This window comes from Prionailurus viverrinus, chromosome F2 (assembly GCF_022837055.1).
Source record: "Prionailurus viverrinus isolate Anna chromosome F2, UM_Priviv_1.0, whole genome shotgun sequence".
In the NCBI taxonomy this organism is placed as follows: domain Eukaryota; kingdom Metazoa; phylum Chordata; class Mammalia; order Carnivora; family Felidae; genus Prionailurus; species Prionailurus viverrinus.
The window spans coordinates 50,146,152-50,167,914 of NC_062578.1; the positions used below are offsets into that span (position 1 = coordinate 50,146,152).

Here is a 21,763-nt window from a genome sequence, read left to right on the forward strand (position 1 = left end):
CTCTAAGAAGGGGTGATATTAGGCCGAGGACTGAAGGATGAGTGGGAGCTGGCTTCCAGGTGAGAAAGCAATTTAACTATTTCTTTTCAGAGGATTCTGAAAATTCAGGGGATTCAGACATTTTATTGAGGGGTTTCCATTGTCAACCAAAGCAGAGGAGAATACTAATCAAAATATTTTAAGGTACCTCTACCCTGACAAAAAAGATCCATGATTCTTCTTCAGGTGTAGCTCTCTGTCATTTTTTCCTGTGTGTTCAAAACAAATTAGAATTGGATAAACTGGATTCCTATCACCCTTTGTCAAAGGTGTGGATACACTCCTGATCTAAGTTAAGTCAGGGGTAGATGTATCTGCAGTGAGAGCATAATTGCCCTGATTTTACTCCATGTTTTAAAAATTCCTCTTGACCTAGTTACTTAGGAGAAGAAATAGAAGCTCAGCTTCTCTGCATACACAGAAGGATCACAGGACAGACCCGGAAGCATAGGGGAGGGAAGGTATCACGGTAGCATCTTTCAGCCATGCTGATTCTTGTTAATTCCTCCAAATCCTGCACTCATCAGTGTGATTGGATAATTTGCTTCAGACTTAATCTAAGGTTGAGTATCCAATTTAATTACATGAGGTTTGTTCAGGGATCCGATTTCCAGGAGTTGCTGAAACAGATGTCACAGAGGAAATTGTGCTTTTGAATCACAACCAACCTCTCAGAGTCTCAACCCTGTAAGTTAGAAGATACACATGACCCAGAAAACAGGATATAAAATGCAGATCTCAATGTTTATTAATTAGAATAGGATGTAAAACCACAGAGTTTGCTATTTTTAAACAAATGGTAGCCATTAAAACAACCTTAAACAAGAAAGTGATTTTTAAAATTTCAAAGCAAGAAATCCAGTACAAGCAAAGGTGGCATTTTAAAGTATCATCAATGAATTTTCACATGGACTTTCCATCACAATAATAGTCATTTATATCTTCCATCTTACGCAGCAACAAAGTCACAGTGAGAAAGACAGCAATTGCTTCTGAAAGGAAATCAAAGAGGCCTTGAGCGATTATTTTTTCAAAAGCATCTTGGGGAGTTGAAATGAGGCCTGTTTCTCCACGGGCTGACGACACTTAACAGTGATGGGAACAGCAGAATTCTTTTCTCTGATTTTACCTTTGAACAGAACAAAAGGAACTCAGTATAACATTCTCCCTCATAAAGAGATGCAGAACTCAAGCCTAACCCCCAAGAAATGCTATAATCAAAGTAAACACTAATCCTGCTCCTATAAATGATGTTAATAGCATGTTATAGCATTCAACAGAATTTCTCCCTCTTGCTAATCTTCCTCTGCATTTTTAACACAATCTTCCTGGATTGGAAAAAGAATTCCAAGAGTCAGGAAATGACAAAAAACTTGAAGCTTCGGCTGCATAGCATTGTTAAAGACAGCACTCCATAATAAAGAGAATGTAACCCGGAGTACACAGGACCTCATGATTCAAGTCATGGGGTTTAGGGAAGTACAGGTTGTCCTAGTGTAAAAATGTGCAACTCCTAAGTGGGTATGTATAAAAGTAGTCCTTTGACAGTGTCCCAATTAACACAAAGACCTATCCCCGTTTACCATGTCGACCCCTCGTATAAGTCTTTTGCAGATCACTATGTGTTGAAACAGCCAAAAACATCACAAATTAAAAAAAAAATTTAGAGCCCAATGAAATTTAAAGCTGGCAAAACATGCAGATGTCATGAAGCCAGTGGAAGTGGTGTTGGAGAGAGGCTGCCAGAGCAGGATCAGAAAATAATAGGAAAGAAAGAAAGAAAGAAAGAAAGAAAGAAAGAAAGAAAAGGAGGGAAGGAAGAAAGGAAAGAAGGAAGGAAGGGAGGGAGGGAGAGAGGGAGGGAGGAAAGAAAGGAGGAAGGGAGAGAGAGGGAGGGAGGGAGGAAGGAAGGAAGGAAAGAGGAAGGGAAGGGAAGAGAAGGGAGGGAGGAAGGAAGAAGAAAGGAAAGAAATTGACAAGAATGGTGATAACAGATACTTGAAAAAAAGAAAGATCTGGCTATCAAAAGACTAAGAGAAAACTGAGGAAGCACTGAAATATTTTTCCAAAATGACCATATCTACAATACTATTCCAAGAATTAAGTGTGCAATAAAGTACATCAAAGACTATCAAATAATTTTCCTGAAAAATTATACACCCAAAAGCAACATTTGATTTATTTTTTTCATTCATTCTAAGTTCTAGAACATAATTGCATTTACAATATGAAGATTTGTTTTCTACATAAGATCCTAATTAAATAGTTTATAAATTTTGACCACAAAATTACACTGTTTTAAGACGTGTCAAATTTCCTCACTAACAGGTCCCTCTGTATGCTACCCATCTATTTGCCTCTTGCTCATATTTGATACTTCAAGGCTTTGCTGAATGTTTCCTAACATCTCAGAGAATAAATCTCGAAATAGACCAAGGCCTTCTTCAATCTGCAGGCTCAACTAAGTGTTCTGTGTTAAGAGGTCTTTTATCAGTCTTCCCTTAGCTAACCTGTCCTTGAGTCTTTTGTCACTTTGAAGCCTTTGACATTGACCTTAGACTCCTCAAAAGCTTATGAAGACAGAGCTGCTGATTTCATGCAGGAATACTTTCTCTGCCCACCGTCCCTTACCCACAGCACCCAGCTCAGGGGTGGGCCTGTTTCCTGGTCCCTGCTGCGGCGTCTTCTTTTGTCTCTCTAGTTTTCAGTGTGACGACTTCTCCCTTGTAGGGTTCACGCTCCACAGGGGTAGGTGTGCAAGTCTGAAACAGAACAGTTCATTTTCCTCTTATGGTTTCCTGATTTCCTGAATTCAAAGCTAAGCGCAGCTCCCTTAATGAGCGAAACGAATCTTGCTAATTTACCTCTCATGTGCCTCCCGCCCCTTGCCCTTTCACTGAAGTTCCTGGCAACTTCAAGTACCTGAGCTGTGCCCCACTCTGCTGGCGCTAATCGGTGTCCAACAAAGACCCAGGAAGCACGCTCTGATTGTTCCTTTCACTGAAAACTTAAATTGGAGCCTCTACCCCATCCCCACACCCTTCTGGTTGTATTAACCACCTCATGGTCCTTCGGACATTCTACCTTTCCTTCTCATTTCAATCTTAGACATCTATATTCCTAGACCGCTTTGTGGTACCTCTCCCAAGACTCTGAGCATTTTCTTCTGAGTCTAGCAATCTGTGTATGTGTTTTCTCATTTTCTCACTTGCCCCTGTGTGTAACAGGCTGTCCACAGAATCTCACATCTCTAACTACACCTCTCGGGTGGCCCGCTGAGAGCAGAACCCTCCGGCTGGATTCAGCTTGAGTTAATTCAGTGCTTGCTCAGAGTTTAGAAATCTGGACTGGATAAACAAAGGCATTCACAAGAAATAAGTCACACTGTTTATAAACATGGACACAAATTCACTGGCAAGTCAAGAAGCAGCAAGCCACAGTGATTAAGGGCATGGGCTCTGAAACCAGACTGTTTGGGCATGTTACTGAACACTGTATTCCTGCTGCCTCAGTTTAAGCTGGGAATAGTAACAGCACCGGCTTTTGGGGGTGGTTGGGAGAGGATTAAAAATAAGTAAATCATTTAGAATAATGCCTAGTGTAGAATAAGCTCTTAATAAGTAAGTATGTGTGTACACATAAGTATGTAGATCCCCCCTCCAATAACATTTGCCTTGTTTTGACCACAATGTGATCAACAATGTGGGCTCTGCCAGACACCGGACCTATGTTTGAGTTCTAGCTTTGCCAAATGAGCCAGCTAGGCCTACTCACTCATCTAGGAAATGGAGGGAATGAACGCCATCTCCCAGATACAAAGCGTCACCTTCCTTCATTTTATGGGTATTTATTGAACACACACAGTCCCAGATGTTTTGCCAGGCACAGAGGACAAAACAAAGAGCAACACAGAGACCGTCCCTACAGCTGTGACATTTGAAGTGTAGTGTCAGGGCACACACAGAGCACTTAGGGGATGGGAGGGGGGGACCCCTGCCCTCCGCTCACCAGTCCCAGCCTCTGTCCGTTTTCTGTGTCTGGTTGGATGCTTTGCTGGACTTTCATTTTGACTATCTCCGTCCTTTACTTTGCCCTGGATCCTGTTGTCATCTTGAGGAACATCGACACCAAGAAATGAAGGACCAACTTCCTATTTCTGCCACCCAGCCCCTGGACCTTGTGTTACCTGGAGCTAAGCCACACCTGAAACTTTACACCTACTTACTGTCCCACTCTATGACCTTTCAGGGAGGTCTTCATGGTTTTTCCTCTCCTGGTTTACTTTCCAAGTCAGACTGTTATGTATCACTTAAATCTTGGCTGACCATATAATTGAATCCAAACACGACTGAGACTGTAAAGGGAACTAAACATAATTAACGGGCATCATCAGAACTGGCTAATAACAGGGTGCCTGGATGGCTCAGTCGGTTAAGCGACTTGGTTTTGGCTCAGGTCATGATCACATGGTTCGGGGGTTCAAGCCCTGCATCAGGCTCTGCACTGACAGCATGGAGTCTGCTTTGGATTCTCTCTCCCTCTCTCCCTGCCCCTCCCCCACTTGTACGTGTGCTCTTTGTCTCTCTCAAAAATAAATAAATAAACGTTGAAAAAAAGAACTAGCTAGGAAAACCAGGATTCATGTCCATATGTTGCCTACAATCGGAAGGGTTTTTCCTTTCTCTCTTTTCTGTTAGCACTGGCACTCAGTAAAACCTGTGGCATAGTTCAATTCCATCATCAGCCTTTTCCACAGCTAAGATCCCCCGGAAAAAGTGACATAAGTGGGCAGATCTTTGTGTCACCTGCCTTCATGCTGCGTGCCCTTCTCTGTCTCCCTCTTCACCCAACAGTTCCTTTGAAATTTCACTGCTTGTGGTTTTCAGCTATTACCTTTTTGTCTCTCCTGGACTCCTTCCTGGGAAGGGGTGGCTAAAAGCAGTGATTTAAGCAGAGCCATCACGCCCAGGCACAGTCCTCCTCATTCAGGGGTGGGCTTGCTTCACAACCTGATCAGTCCCTTGGAGGATCCTTCCCTGACCCCAGCTGCAGACTTGGTGGGGATCACGAGACTCAACAGATGACCAGTGCCCTTCCCAGATCCTCCCGCCAGGGCTAGACCTCGCCCATGCTGGCATTACCACCTCCTTGGCCTAAATATCTCTGATTTATCTTCTCTAACTCAAGTCCAGAGGATTGTCCATCCAGGATGCTTTAGCCCTCCCTGACACATCCACCATCCTGTTTACCATAGTTTCCTGTAATTATCTGTTTACTCAGCTATCCCTTCCAGCAGATTCGGGGCTGGGGTACTGCTCTGTTTTTCCATAACAAGTACTCAATACACAGTTGATCAATTTCTGCCCAGGGTATGATGGGAAGGAGATCCCCATCTGAGCTTCGTCTCCTCTTTGTGTGGGTCATCCTGGCCTGGGGTAACTCCGTTTCCCTCACACTCCTTTGCTGTGTTTCGCCGTTTATCTGTTCTCTAGGCTGCCCTTCCTCTTTGGCCGACTGTCTCCTGTGGGCAGGCCTCAGCTCACCTGGTTGTCCACGAACCACCTTCTGGCTGCTCAGTCACTTCACTAGCAGTGCCACTAGGCCCCTCGTAGCCTTGCTGGTCACTCTGGTCACAGTGGCCACCATGTATCTCTGACCTGACTGGCCAGGTCTAATCTGCACATGGTCCTGCTCTGTATCTGCCTCTGAGGCTCTGGGTAGGCAGGGCATGATTTCCCGCCAGAACTGCCGTGGGGCATTAACCACTCCTGCCCACGCCGCCGCCTCAGAGACAAACCGGCCCTTTCTGGGGAGGCTTTGCTGCTCCACACTTCACAGCCTTCCGCTTTGATAGATGATTTGACAGAAATCAAAGACAATTCAAGTTCTGGTCCCAAGCCTCCCAGTACTTTCACCTGTAAAATCTTCTTATCCTTAGAGGTGGGTTACATAAACTCTCTAATGCTAGCCCCACATCTTGTTCATCTTTGTACTGCCTATTGCCCCTGGCATTGCACTCCGTCTATTTCAGAACCTCAGTAGATATTCACTGTGACAAAACAGAGAATGATGGCACTCGTCTTGCAAAATCTCAAGCCGTCACTGTGTTATTCAGAAGTTCAGTTGCACATGTGTTTTCTCAGTAGACCCAACCTACAACTCTTGTTACTTCTCTCTAGTGACAATAACAGATCTCCATCTGAAGTGTGCGGTGCCCTGCCCTGACATGGCCCCTAGCGTCTGGTGAGACCAATGCATCATGCTCATGGGCTACCCTAAGTGGTGGGGTCCAAAATAATGTGGGTTTCGTTCCCTAGGATCTCAGATGAGCACAGCGATTAACACGGACTCCGTCCTGAGTCTCCCAGCTAAACCCATACCTAATTCTTCGCAGACATTTATGGAAGAGCCGGACAAAGAAGCAGAGGGCTCTGGATTGAACCAAAGAGGGCAGGTCTCTTCTCTGTTTGCCTTCTCTCCTCCATGTTCTCCTGGTTTCCTTCCTACCTCACCGGCCCCTTTCGCAGGCTCCTTTTCCGGCTCCTCTGCTCCTCAACCTCTGAAGGTTGGCAGTCCCAGAGCTCTATCTCAAGCTCCCTTTCTTCTTCTCGGTGGCCTCAGACTTATGGTTTTAAATCTACATGTTGTTAGGGGCGCCTGGTGGCGCAGTCGGTTAAGCGTCCGACTTCGGCCAGGTCACGATCTCGCGGTCTGAGTTCGAGCCCCGCGTCAGACTCTGGGCTGATGGCTCGGAGCCTGGAGCCTGTTTCCGATTCTATGTCTCCCTCTCTCTCTGCCCCTCCCCCGTTCATGCTCTGTCTCTCTCTGTCCCAAAAATAAATAAACGTTGAAAAAAAAAATTTAAAAAAAAAATCTACGTGTTGCGATTCCCAAATTTTAGTTGCAGCCCTGATCTCTCCTAATCTCCAGACTCCTTTGTTCAAGTGGCTAATAGACCTCATCGCAGGGGGATGTAATAAGTGTCTCCAGCAAAACTGGAACTTAGGCACAAGGAACTGTAGGTGAAACGGAAATAGGATTTAAGGTCTTTGAGAACGAACACTGGTGTTATATTACGCCTGTATCCCAGGGCCTAGGATAGTACCTGGTGCTCGAGAAATATTTGTTAAATGAAAGGTTTCTTAACTGTAGGACTTCTTAGAACTTTTTGTATGATATTGGGCAATAGAATCAGTCTGAGAGCAGCATTATCTAAAATTATGTGACACCTTTCTCAAGGTGCACCTCAAGAGACTAGTGTCCTAAAGAGAGAGAGAGAGAAAAAGAGAGAGAGAGAGAGAGAGACTAGTGTGAGACTAGTGTCCTGAGAATGCACCTTCAGAGGGCTGAACTGGGTTGTGGCATCTGTTCCCCTCAGTACAGGTGGGTCAAAATCCAATGATTTCACCCACCACCAGATCTTTCCATCCTGATGATATCACAATCCAATAAAGTGGCTCGAGGGTAAAACTGTGTGAGAGGCTCTCTTAGGTAATATAGGGATCACAGATGGCACCTCGTCTGGCAGGGTGCTGGTGGCTTGCGTTGGTAAAGTTCAAGGTTTACAGCATTTAATGATGACTGTCATTATGATGAGTTAATAGACAAAAAAGAGAACTGTATCACAATGTGCAGCACTATGAATAAATATTAATCGCAATCATCATTATTATACCCGCGTAATTGCAGAAATGCTTTTTGGTTAGCTGACCAGGGGAAACAGGAAGTTGTAAGTTGATAGAAAATGTAATTGTATTGTTTGCAGAGAGTTGTGTGCTGGGATGCTAGCTTTTCTGAGACTAGGAAGACCAACGGAGAAGAATCCTGGGCCCCAGAGGAAGTTTTGATACCATGCCAACCATGGAGACTAAGAAACTAAAATATCAATTGAGACAACAGAATTTCCAGATTCCAAACAGCAGGTACTGACCCAATACTTAGCAGTCCAAATGAGCAGCAAATGAAGTCCATGCCTGTCTGGTGAACACTCAGCACACATTGAACTGAGCCCTTCAGGGGCTGTGAATCCCTAGGGCACGAGGAACCCCTAGGTTCATTAGAGATGACCTATAACCGTGAAAACCTGCATTTCAAAAATATTTTGCAATCCACCAATTGTTTCCATTTAACCTTGAACATATCTGCTGAGCTATTTCTCAAGGACAATGTGACAAAGCTGGGCCCTCTCATTTCAGGGATGGTTCCTCTGGTAATAATTTTGCCAGCCTGAGGGTAAGTGAATGCCATGTACAGGAAGGCAGAGTAGGGGGGTGACATTCTGAGGATGGAGGCAGGTGGCTTTGTGTATCGGGGGGGCGGGGAGTAAACTTCCTGATCAGTACATTGCAGCAATAGAGGATAAGGGGATTGGCTTTGGAGGTAGAAAAATCTGGGTCTGGGTTCTAAGGCGGCCACTTAGTAACTATGTGACCTCCTTAAGCCTCTGATTCTGGGACACCTTGTGGCTCAGTCAGTTAAGGGTCAAACTCCTGATTTCGGTTTAGGTCATGATCTCATGGTTTTGTGAGTTCAAGCCCCATGTCGGGCTCTGCACTCATAGTGCAGAGCATGCTTGGAATTCTCTCCCTCTCTCTCTCTCTCTTTCTGCCCCTCCTCTGCTCAAAATAAGTAAATAAACTTAAAAAAATGCCTCAGTTTCTTACTTTATAAAATTGGAATACCAGTACTTGCCTCAGAAGGTTGTAAGGATTTAACTATGCCAGGCACATAATTGGTTATCAATAAATATTTACTGAATAAATGCTGAGTGGTTAAAGCGCAAAAAGAGAGTATTTAGGAAGTCCCCGTATACAGTGGTGCACTGGTCAATGTCAACAACCAGCGCTGCCTTCCCTTTTCTCAGCAACCCCCCCCCAAAGCCCTGATTTATAGCACCTGCCTATTTCTGGGGTGTAAATGCTCCCACCATAGCTGATTTCAGGCTACTGAAGTGACGTCACTGAATGAGGAGCTGGGAAGAGGCACACACAAATGTCTCTCATGAACCAAAATGAGCCGACTCCAACAGAGGTATCACCTTTGATTATTATTAACAATCAATCTGAGGAAATGAGGATACGTGGTAGTTACCGACATCCCTTAAATTATTTTCTCTGAGCTACCACATTGAGAAAGACGTTGACAAACTGTTCCTTCAGAAGTGGAGAACACTCATTTCAAGGACCAGATCAGCCATCCATTCAATTTTATCTTATCTAAAAGGCAAATTATGCTTATTGTTGCAAAGCTTTAAAAGTTTCAAAGCTTTGGCACAACTCTGAAGCCATGCATTGCTCCGTGAAGCTATTCCTGTTTCTCTATAAAATGCAATGTGACCCTGATTTCCCAGAATAGATTGGGTTGCTTAATACTGAAAAAAAGAGAAAAAGAGATGACTTAAAGCAACTCTGTACTTCCAAATTTGGGTGAAAATTACAAGTCTAAACACACAAAAAATTCTAGAAAAAGTAATTCATTTGAGTTTCACGAGCTATATTTTTGGGGGTAAGGAATTAACAGTATGTAAGTTGATTTTATTCTTTCCAGATGCTCTTGAACATCTAAGTTGTGTTACTCTTTTTTTTTCTCCTTCCTTCATCCCCCAAGAGTCACTTAAGTGACTTTTTATAAAATATTGTAATATATATTTTATTATGTTATATTTATCAAATAGTTTGATGCCTCATCTTCTGATTTAAATTTTTTTCCCTTAAGGATCAGCTGCTTAAATGTTAAAATAAAGTAACAATTCCCAAAAGCTGTCAAATTGGATAAAAATGTTGTTTCTTTCCTTTGAAATTCCTTACTGTATCTGATAACAGTGGTAGGTGCGTGGCATGATGCTGGTAACTTTTGTTAAGTAATAAACTCATGGAAAAGAATCAAGCTTACAGATAATTCCACAATTTGGGATGAGTCAGGGGGCAATCTCCTGGGTAAGTTGATTTAAAATTTTTTCTAAGACCTCTAAAACTATAGTCTTTGCTCTTTCTGTTTGCAGTTTTTTTTATTTTTAGAAATTTTTTAATGTTTATTTTTTACAGAGAGAGACAGAGCATGAGTGGGGGAGGGGCAGAAACAGAGGGAGAAAGAGGATCTGAAGCAGGTTCCAAACTGTCAGCACAGAGCCCGATGCAGGGCTCAAACTCGTGAACCGCAAGATCATGACCTGAGCCGAAGTCGGATGCTTAACCAACCGAGCCCTCCAGATGCCCCTGCAGTTTGTTTATGCATCAAATTCTTACTATGTACCAAGTACTGGGCATGAGAATATAAGATGGTGTCCTTAAGGAACCAACACTCCAGCCAAGTCAGCCAAGTTATGGAGCAGGCAAACGCTGATGTGTCTCTACCATCTGTTCTTTGGGAGTCCAGAAGGGTAAGGGATTCATTTTCTTACTTTTCTGCTTGCCTTCAAACTCCTATCCTTACAAAAATAACCAGAATATTTTAAATGGAAACCAAAGCAAGGGCTCGAATAACCTAATGTGAATTTAAAACTAGAATGCCTAACAACTCTCTTTATTAACCTTAGTGTGATATTTTTCTTCTATAAAATTATCTTTGCTTCGTGGAGAGAAAAAAATGTTTGAAATGTCTCCAGGCAACCTTCAAACCTCATCTTATCCATTTTATTTGATATTTTTTCCCACACCACCGTTTTCCAAAATAAGGAGTTTCCCCACACTTTGAGTTTCACAATCACTTTCTTCTCTTTTCTTGCTGTATGGAGGTCTCATGATACAGCGGGAATCAGAAAGGCCATGTTACAAATCCTGGCTCTTACGTTTACTTACTGCTTATCACAGGGAAGTTATTTAATCTTGCTGAGACTCAGCTTTCTATTTTGTAAAATGAGGTTGATAATACCTACCATATGACTTGTTATTCAGGTTGAATAAAATAATGACTGTAAACCATCTAGTATGGTGCCTGGCAGATAGTAAGTGCTCAGAATAGCACATGACAATAATAATAGCTATCACCTATTGTTACTGCAAAAACAATAATGCCCTTGAATGCTTTAAAAGTTGGTGATATCAGGGGTGCCTGGGTCGTTCAGTAGGTTAAACACCCCACTCCAGCTCAGGTCATGAATCTCACAGTCCGTGGATTCAAGCCCCGCATCGGGCTCTGTGCTGACAGCTCAGAGCCTGGAGCCTGCTTCAGATTCTGTGTCTCCCTTTCTCTCTGCCCTTCCCCCACTCACACTCCATCTCTCTGTGTTTCAAAAATAAACAATAAAAAATTTTTAAAAAAAGGAAAAAAAGTTGGTGATATCAGAAGAAAATATTAAGAAACCAAGATGACTCACAAACAAAGTGAACTTTTGAAAAGGGAAGTTGATAAGAATTTTGCCAACAAACCCTAAAATGACAATTTGGAAAGGAGAATTGATGACGCCAGTCATTTGGTGATCTCTGCTGCCTCAAACGTTTTCTCTACAAGAAGACAACTTAGGTCACGTCAGCCATTTAAATACAGTCTATCAGGCGTTCCCGGTTAGTCTAGCGCCCCTGTTGGAGAGCATTGGCACTGATGCTGTCTTGAATCCAATTCACATGTGACCTAACCTATCACCCAGTTCTGCTGATTCTGCCTCCTTATGGTTCCCTAACCCAATCCCTTTCTGCTCATACCTTGGATTACTATTACAGCTTCGTGAATGCATTAGCTGCCAACAATGTCTCCAATTCAGATTAGTTTTTGAGAGACTATTGTTTTCCAAACCAAATGCTGAATCATTTGTCTCCCATTAACTCATTTAACTCAATCTTTATGATTTACAATATCGTTCATTGCTCACCTGTACAGTTTTTGGAGTCAGACAACCAAGAGTTTATGTTCTGGCCCTGCCATGTACGAGCTGCATGACCTGGATCAGTGTCTTAATTTCTAAAGCTTGTTTCCTAATCTTTAAAATGGGGGAAAATAATAGTTCCTTCCCTCACAGAATTTTACAGTGAAAGAACTCATGCCTGACTTGCATTCAGTTAGCATCAGTAAATGTTAGTATTGCTATTATCTATCACACACGTGGTCAAAAACACGGGGGATTCTTACAGTCACTATCTACCTGGTACCTGTCAATGTCAACATTTACAAATTAACCTTAGCAAAATGAACTGTAATCTTAAACATTTTGACTAAAATACAGTATATAAAGAACTATGGCACCCTGAGAATTTAAAACATTCTAGAGTGCCTGTTTACTTAATCAAAGCTTTAGGAAGTGTTAAAAGAAAAACACCAAACAAAACAGGATGAATCTTGTATAAGGGACTCTGAGAATCCACAAGTAAAAAATTTCTCACAAGACATAAGAGGAAAAATCAAACAGACTACATGATCCAAATGGAATGCATTGAAAAACAGCCAGAGAACTTTGGAAAAATAGAAATATATTTTAAAATGGAAAGAAGAGAGAGAAGCCTTAGAATTGATCCAAGGGTTTCAAACTCTACTGTCTCTAGGCCAGATGAGGAACACAGTGAGTGAAGCCTACTGAGTAAAAACCAGAAAGGCAGTCTTAGAAGATCTGGGGCATCCAGCCATGGCCTATTGTCCTCACGTGGGGTCGAGGGCACAGGTTGCCTCCCTGACACCCCAAGTCTAGCAATTTATATGGTTTTCATTTGAAGTTTTCTGACATGTTAGTGTATTTAGTAAAATGAATTTTTAAAACAGTGTAAACAAAGGTATAAAAACCCATGATACATTAAGAACAAATGTTTCTTTTATACATTTATTACAAGCAAAGATTTAGGGAAACTTTGTCATAGATTTGGTCATCAAAAGAGGAAAACAAAGAGACAGAACTAACATTTGACCCATACTACGTGCCTTATATTTAAAACTCTTATTTCAGTCTTAGCAATTTGTTAAGGAGGAAATGTTGCCTTTCTCTAGATCAGACAACTGAGCAGAAGGATGAGAGATCTTGCTGTTGGCCACATAGCTAGGAAATGGAAGGGCAAGGTAGAATTCATATTTAGATCTACCTGCTCAAAACTCCACCACTGCTCTCATGGCCATTAAAATGAGCTTTCATACATTCAACTACAAGGAGTGTAATTTTTTGAAGCACCATTCATTGCTAAGCACTGTTCATTGCTAAGCTCCAAACTCCACCTCCATTTTGCACACAGGCCACGCCTCCCATAGCTGCTCCCAGCCAATGACAGCAAGCCATGTAGCTGGTTGACAGGAGACTTCGTTCAAGGGCTGCCCAAGGCCTTGCTCAACCAATCTTAGATTGAATGGTAGACTAGGATACTTCCTTTCTTTTTTCTCGGTCCTTCACCAGAGTCAGACTTGAATTTCAGTCTGAAGGCTCTCCCAGCATTTTCTGACTCCCTCCAATCTTCTCACACAGGTGTTTCCCCTAATAAAAACATGAGTATCTGCTTCCTAGAGGACGCCACCAAATGACACAATTGCCAAAAGTCCCCAGAGACCCTGAATCTGCCTGGGGAAAAGTGACTTGGTCCATGAGGAAATCCTCGGTAGATACACCTATCTTCAAGGGAAAATGCATACATCCAATAATGATTCTCTCTTAGAAAACTGGAATTTAGCTGGAACCTCTCCTCTCAATCTTGACTCCCAAGAATGTGTTAAGGCGAGCATATGTGAAAATGCCAAAAACAACATCCAGAAACAGGTGACGGTTCAGCCCCCGGTAATAACCTATTTCTGCACAACTCACCTGGTCTTGCTGCTTGATCCGTTTGTAAATATACTCAGCAAATGGTTTGCGAGGAATAAACTTTCCATCTCCTGCTGTGACACTAAGAACTCCAGCTTCATACACCACTTTGCCTCTGGAAATGGTCACAAGGGGCACCCCGTGGCAAACCATGCCCTCGAAGATATTGAAGTTAACAGCCTGATGATGAGTTCTTGACGAAATAGTCCTGTTTGTAAAGACAAAGACCCTCCAGATCACCACCAGCTCATCTGACAAATATAAAATATTCAAAGAATGACTTTAGAAGAAAATTTAGCAACTCTATTAAGCCGTATTAAGCTTTATCATTTGAACAAGCGACTTCAAGAATAGAACATAGCATTAACATTTCATTACAAAGTAATTACATTTTCTGAGAGAAAAACCCAATAGATCACTCCTTACGGTGATTAATGAGGATGAAGTGGGTGAAAGGAAGATATTGTCTCTCACGGTTAGATTTTTAAATTAATTTTTACAACACGCATGAGTCTGATGAACACACTGATTCAGTACCCACCCAGCTTTACAGAAGTTTAACTTTTGGCAGATGCATCTGAGGCTTCTTCATTCCCACTCCCCAAATCCCATCCCTGTCCCTCCTTTCCCAGAGGGAATCAGAAATTGGTAGTTGTCAAATTGAACTTGGTCGTTATCAAGGAAAATTGTGTCTGGAATTTCTTTCCCTTGTCTGAGGCAAAACTTGAAAAATTTGAGATAATAAAAATAACAAAGCATGTTAGAATGTAATTGCTTAGCAGGGTCTATGTCATCTATTTGTATATTCATCATTATTCTTAGTAGTTTATTAGTACGTTCAATCTTATACAATATGATCGATGACTTCCAGGCTGGATCCTTGAAAGTTGGGTGACTTCTTCCCTAAATCTCATTTGGTGGAAAGGGGCGGGGGTGGGGGGAGTGATCTGGCAGCAGTGAATAACATGAGCATCATCTGAATTCTGTAGAAGTCTCTATAAGCCCTCTCAAGATAGATTGAGAGAAGTTCTTTGCTAAAATCCCCAAGGCTGGGTCGAAGGAACATCAGCCCAAGGCTCCCCCAACCCTAATCTGGAAGGATGGAGCTGGGAGATTCAGAGCTTTTGTGTGCTGCCACCCTAGAAATGAACGAGGTGGTGCTGGCCTGGATATTGGGTTTCCAACCCTATGGTTGGAATGGTTTCCAACCCTAACATGTCCAAACAGAATTCTTGATTTTCAATGTCTCCCACAACACTCCCACTCAAGTTTGTTTCTCCCTCGAGTTTCTCAACTCAGTAAATGATACTACCATCTGCCTTTCCTCCTCCCTCAAGATATCATTAAGCCTATTGGTTCTACCTCCCCCAAAATAAATAAGGAAATCCCAAACCTGCCCGCTTGGGTAGCTCTCCACTGTTCCCACCCAAGTCCCATGCCACCATCATCTCTCATCTGGACGACCCAACACCTCCTACAGCCCACTTTGTTTCCCCTGTTACCTTCATACTCCACAAAGAGGGGCCTTAAGAACCAACTGACTGATAGAAAGAAAAGTTGAAAAGATCACAATGAATAAGAGGTAGATACAAACACAGTAACAATAATTTCCAACACTAAGGAGGAGGGGGGCTTCTGATCAAATAGTGATGTTTGATAGGAAATAGGAAAATGAATAAAATATTTAAAGGGTTACTAAGAATAGGATGAGTTATGATGAGTTATGAGTTGGTGATGAAAGATACAAACTCAAAATAAATCTAAGGAACAATATAAAGGAGCCTCAAACCTGCAGGTTAAAGTGTTTTTACGACCATCACAGTCTCTTTGTGATACTTCCATAGTCTGTCTGGGCTGTGGTTTCCTAAGTATCAGTTACACTGATGGCAGAAACTCTCTGGCTTGCTTTGTAAAATGTTACATAAAAATGTCTGGACGAATGCATTAGTAAGGCTACTAAATGGAGGAAGTAAAATGCATAGAAGTTCATGCTGAAATGGTTACTGAAATACAAGAATGGGAGGCAAAAAAGGGGAAGCCCTAAATCATAAAAGTCTATTTTCCCGATGGGAAATTAAAAATTACTGATGCTCTCAGGGAAATAATCTAACAGAAGAAATAAGCTCTATACACAAAGACTGTCATTGCAGTACTGCCTAAACTATTCAAAATCTGAAGCATAACAATTTTCTAATGACTATCTGGTGGAATATTGGGCATCTATGAAAGACTACAATTAAGAATATGATAGGGAAGCAAATAAAATGATAATTACATAATAATAAATGGAAAAAAGTTATACAAAGCATGTATATTATCTCTACAAGGAAAATACATAGGCAGGTAGACAAATACAAAAGGAAACACACAAAGTAAAGTGTTTTTGTGGGCTGGGAATAAATGAATATGCAAAAAAAAGAAATATGAAAGCAAAAGGTCTGTGACAGCAAAATGTCAAATCAGATTTCTCTGCCTCAGACAAATAAAGGTCATGACCTTGACTTTCTCAAGGGTTCTAAAAGAAAGAAGACAATTAGGCAGCATCTAAGCGATTCTTTATAATAAGGCATTATGTAAATGAGGTGCAATTAACACAAAATGTAAATTCTAGGCAGTATCACCAGCAGCAAAAAGAATGTGCTTCCACTTTTACATCGGAAGGTGTCTGACAGGGTGTCATTCCTCGCCCAACTCTTGCCTTCCAGCCAGAGCTGCAATTCTCCAGTCTTTTAGGAACTTTCACACTTATGGATCTTGATGCATGCAGTTCTCATCACTCTGATTACCCTCCTCCCTGTTCACATCTGTTCCCCTCCCTTCCCTAAGACTCCACTCAAGAATCCCGGTGCCATGTCGATTACATTTCAATAAAGCAGGTGGTGGAGGGTGGAGGTGGGAAGAGAATCCTGGCCCTCAGAAGCTGACCCCGATGACCTCCAGCAAAACCAAATATCTTCCTCTGTGGCTTAGCACTATCTGGATGCTAAATGATCCAATGATCTCTGGACAAGACCCTCTCTTCCTACTTAGTGCACACTTTAAGACTGACTCCATGTTGTTTCATCCCCAGCACACAGTAGGTGCTTAATAAATATGTATGAAATGACCAAAAAGAATCGCCACGATTTTCCTTCTGTGTGTTTTATTTCCTGCCTCCACCGACCTCTAGGACGTGACTGTGTTTTGGAAATAGAGCACCACATTACATGAGATAGAAACATCTAATCCCAGAGTTTCATTGTTTACTTAACATTTCTGGTGAGCTGTACCAGTTCATTAGCAGTACATAAATAAATGCATAAGGTAAATTGTTATAATTATCATGGTTAATTGCATCTTATCAAGTCATATGAAACGCTTGCTCATCCATACCTAGAAATATTTAGCGATGCCAATATTACCGACAGTTATAAATTCACAGGTAACTATTGTCACCCCACATCCCTGTTGATAATGCTGGATTAGAGCTGTGTGAGAGCTTGCCCAAGGGTCACTCAGTCTGATAATGAATGAACCTCTAACAGGACAGAATAACTCTCACTTAAGAATACTGGTATATTTGTAATGCTGCCATAAGAGGGTTAAAAAAAATTGCGGTGCATTTCACTATTTCATTGTTTTAAAGAAAAATAGAATTCAATATCATCACAAGATTTATAAAATTATTACAAAATGTATCTAAAATCTATTCACTACCAGTGCAGTATGGGAGATGTGGTCCATTAATGGAATGAACACAAGTTCCAAGTCACACAATTGCCTTTGGGAGGATACCTGTTGTTCCTTTGAACATGCTCCCTTAAAGGCAGAGACCTTCTGTTAAGGCAAAAGCCAAGAACATGCATTCCCAGCCTCCTTTGCAGCTGGGGCCCAGTTATGAGTTCTTGCCTCCTCCAAAATAGTGCCCCAGCACCAGACTTTGCATGCGAGCTGGTGACTCAGGATGCAGGTGTCACAGGAACTCATGTTGGTGAGGGAGGAGACAGATAAATCCTGCTTTTAGGGCCAGCTGTGACAGAAGTTTAGCAGCAGAGTCCAAGCTTGTTTCATTGAAGCCATCCATGGGAACTGTGCCCAGGGGCAGCACCGTGGCTCTCTCTTGCCCTGTGGTAGGCCTAGAGCATTGGTCCTGGTTGTATAGCCTCTTAGCCTGGTCCTCTGGTCCTTCTGGAGATTCTCTGAGCCACTCAGTGTCCCTTAATACGTTTCCCTTTTGTTTAACTATCTAGAGTAGATTTCTCCTGGTTGCAGTAAGAACTTCGCCAGATACATCTTTTTCTTTCAATATTTGCAGTGTATTTCTGGGACTTTTAGAAAAATTGTTTGTGGTAATCTCAAAAGTATAAAACTGAGGCCTTTCTTGAGCATGAAGCCTGAGCCCAACTGCCCTTCAGGTCTTGTCTCTGTAACAGATCCTGAGCGGAGGTGAGCATTAAGCACTGTCTCTTCAAGTCTAACTCAGGCCACTGCCCTGCAAGACACAGGAGCAGACCCATTCTTCCTAGAACCTTATGGAAAAATAATGAAATATTCCCTAGGTTTTCATAAGTTGATCAAAGGGGCTCCCTCAGATGCAGCCCAAGCCCAGGTGTGAAAGACAAAGTCAGACTCATTTATCCTCCCTTACAAAGCTGGCAGATCTCATGTCACCCGGTGGGCTGGCAGTGCGTGGAACACTGAGAGACCATTTTGGAAGAAAGCGAGAATGGAGGTACCCAGACTCTGGCTAAAAGAGAGATTGAGTCAATGGACTCATTCATCATCGTTGTAAGGTTCAGCAACACTGTGAGATAAATTGGAGCAGGTGTCATGGAAGTTGGAGGTGCATTTGGCTCTTAAGTGGGCCACACAAATAATCCCGTCCTGAGAAATGCAAGGTAGCAAGCACTGTAATTTTGTCCCTCAGCTTTCATTCTCCCTTCCTCTGGTGTCAGCACCCCCATTTTTCTTTAAGCCATCTCTCTCCCTCATTAGAGATAATCTGGTAAGACAGTTAGATATGGTGCCCTGTTCTTACCTAACCAAGGGATGGGCAATTGCCTTTTGTTTCCTAGTAACCTGAATCATTGGCAGAGTGACCACAAAAATTAAAAGTGATTGGTGGGTACAATCCTGATGGCAAACCAATTCATGCTACAGGCTGTCCAAGGCTGCCCCGGGCTCCACCCTTCCAGAGCCTGCAGCATTGACTGTTCTTTTGGTCTGTAAGCTCCTCGTAGCCTTCCCACAGAGTGTGCCTTTGCTTAAGTGACAGCAAGGTGGTCACTATGATTTGCAGCCAAAGATCCCGACTGATAAAGACTTTGTCCCTTGGAGAGTAATTCCCTTAACAAAGAGCCCATGGATATCTCCGAGGCAAAGTTCAAAAATTCTGTGATTCAGAAGGAACCTAGAAGCTACGTTCAACCAAATGTGTCTGCAGAACAGATGCAGATGTGGGACGATGCTCTGATTCCATTTGTAAGCAAAACCAAAGAGCTGCAAGATTTATCATCAAATATTTTTTTCAAATTTAACAATATGCCAGGTAGCTCAGGAGATTAGCATTTGTGAGAAATCTCTTCTCTGTAATTACTGATTGGATGGCTAGGCTGTTGGCCTGTCTGGGTGGTGACAGGAAGGGTAGGAATGATTAAAACCTTCCCAGCTGGTAAGGGAGGATGGGGTTCCTGGGCCTTTGCCTCTTCATTAGCAGATTCACAGGAAGGGTGTTCTCAGTGGTCACTCTGCCCCGAGGGAAAAGCTGCTCTTTGTCAAGCTCGCTTTGAGCCTGTATCAAAGGGCACGTCTCTCTGCAGAGGGGTGTCAAGGTTGTCTTACTGAGTCCCAATTATACACATCTCCAAGGCTCAAGCCGACAGGGAAGCAGAAGCCCTGAAGATAACATTAAGCTATTTTCCAACTTAGTCAATAACTTTGATACCACTCACATCACAGCTGCGGAAAAACATTCTGTCCCTTTGCAAATAGCTTTCTATCAAAGAGCCGCGTGCGGTTATAGATGAGAAAATCACTGAAGCAAAGCCTGCAGGAGACTGCAGCCCCGTCGATGTGCATTCAGAGAGAACACTGGAGAGGAAGAGAATTTCTGAGAGCAACGTGGGTCTTCTTGGCCCCAGAGAAATGACTTGTTTATTTTGTTACATTTTCTCCAACTCAGCCATTCTGTCTGTGGCACGAGTGCATTCTTATCAGGTCACCATGAGAGCCCAAAAAAGTTTGTAAAAGTCTCATCAGGTCGCTTGGCGGCTTCTTTAAAAATACACCTCATCTCTTTACATTGGGTTATATGACACCTCACGTATCACATGAAAGAATAATCATCGTTAAATCTCAACACTGTGAAGTAAGTGCTATTATTACTCCCGTGCAATTAAGTGAGGAAGATGAGATGCAAAAAGGTTTACATAATTCACCCCACACTGCACAGTTCATGTAGGTCAGGTGAGATAAAACGTTGAGGTCTTAGCCTCTAGACAATATTGCCCTTGAAAGCTTTATGGGAAGCCACCTAGACAGCGGGCAATCGACGAAAGCATTTTTTCATCAACCAGAAAACAAATGAGAAGCAACTCGTTCCATACATCCTGATGATTCTTAGTTTGTTTTCCATTTAGCAGCAAGGGATTCAGTATGCTATTAAAAAAGTAAAAAAGTGGGGCGCCTGGGTGGCGCAGTCGGTTAAGCGTCCGACTTCAGCCAGGTCACAATCTCGCGGTCCGTGAGTTCGAGCCCCGCGTCAGAGCCTGGAGCCTGTTTCCAATTCTGTGTCTCCCTCTCTCTCTGCCCCTCCCCCGTTCATGCTCTGTCTCTCTCTGTCCCAAAAATAAAATAAACGTTGAAAAAAAAAAAAAAAAGTAAAAAAGTTCTTAAACCAAAATTGGCCGGTCATTCTCAATGTGATCACGATAGAAGATATTTTTTTGACATGTGTTCCAACTGTCTATTTCAAACTACCTCTTCTGTCAATTTTTTGGACCTGACAAGTTATATAAATGGGGGGCAAAGCAGCCACATCTCTGGAAATGCTAAATGGTGCTACTTCAAGTACATTGTGATTATTAAGCAAAATTGCTGCTCACTGCACCCATCAATCTTCCACCCTCTATTCAGACTTTTCCACCTGCCTCCCACAGAAGAGAAAATGGGAATTGCTTCAGCCACGTTATTAAATCTAAATTGGACAATAACTTGGAACTGTATTGGTGCTCAATGGATGACAAGACATTTAATGCAAGTTCACAAAAACTCCCCAACATTGACTTAAAGAAATAAACCCACCAGGTAGCCCTGCTATTTTGTCTTTGAAGTTATATCGTATAGGTCACAAATGGTGGTGTGGATTGTGGTTAGAGAGACTGAATTTGGACACTGGAAAGTTGACCTTGGAAGTAGGTATCACCTCGCTCACCTCCTGTGTCTCGCACAGCACTGAGCAAATAGAAGGCATTTTATATACACATTTGTTTATCTGAAAATAACTTATTAGTAAATTTCTATATTATTACTTAACATAAATATTTCATGTCCTATACACTAGTTTTCAGAAGGTGGGCAACTGAAAATAATTTAGTGTCTTAAAGGAACAGGAACTGAATGTGAATCAGCAAAAGCTAGCATGATTCTAGGATGTATGTTCCATGAATATTAAACAGATACGTGCTTATAGGTGAGATATGATTATTAGCTTTTGCAAGCAAGGCTGTTGCCCTAACATATTGGTCAGAGTTAAAAATAACTTTCTGGGGTGGTGTGTGGACTTGGGCTTGTAATTACATTGTCCCCATGCTGGGAAGTTGCCTTGCCCTTGCCTGATGACATTGTTTGACAGACTATCTATGGGCACAACCTGGGCAGAAACAAGATGTTGGTTTTCTACGCAGGAATATACTGGCTACAATTCACACAATATCCTTCTTGAAAAGTCAGAGTAGGCCCGGTGCTTATAATGTTCAGCTGTAATGCTATATTTTAGGGAGAGAAAGGAATGCCTGGAATATAAAAAAAAGACAGCTG

The 21,763-nt window shown here is 42.3% G+C and overlaps 1 protein-coding gene across 1 annotated transcript in view; it reads right to left on the minus strand.

Annotated features, from left to right (window-relative positions):
- Positions 1–848: 848 nt before the first annotated feature.
- The window catches only part of DPYS (dihydropyrimidinase), an 80,375-nt gene continuing 59,460 nt past the window's right edge, over positions 849–21,763 (minus strand). The window contains exons 8-10 of the mRNA XM_047842493.1: positions 13,748–13,955; positions 2,671–2,801; positions 849–1,168 (exon numbers count right to left, since the gene is read on the minus strand). Of these exons, the coding sequence (XP_047698449.1) occupies positions 2,685–2,801; positions 13,748–13,955 (325 nt within the window). The 3' untranslated portion in view covers positions 849–1,168; positions 2,671–2,684. The remainder of the gene's footprint in view (positions 1,169–2,670; positions 2,802–13,747; positions 13,956–21,763) is intronic.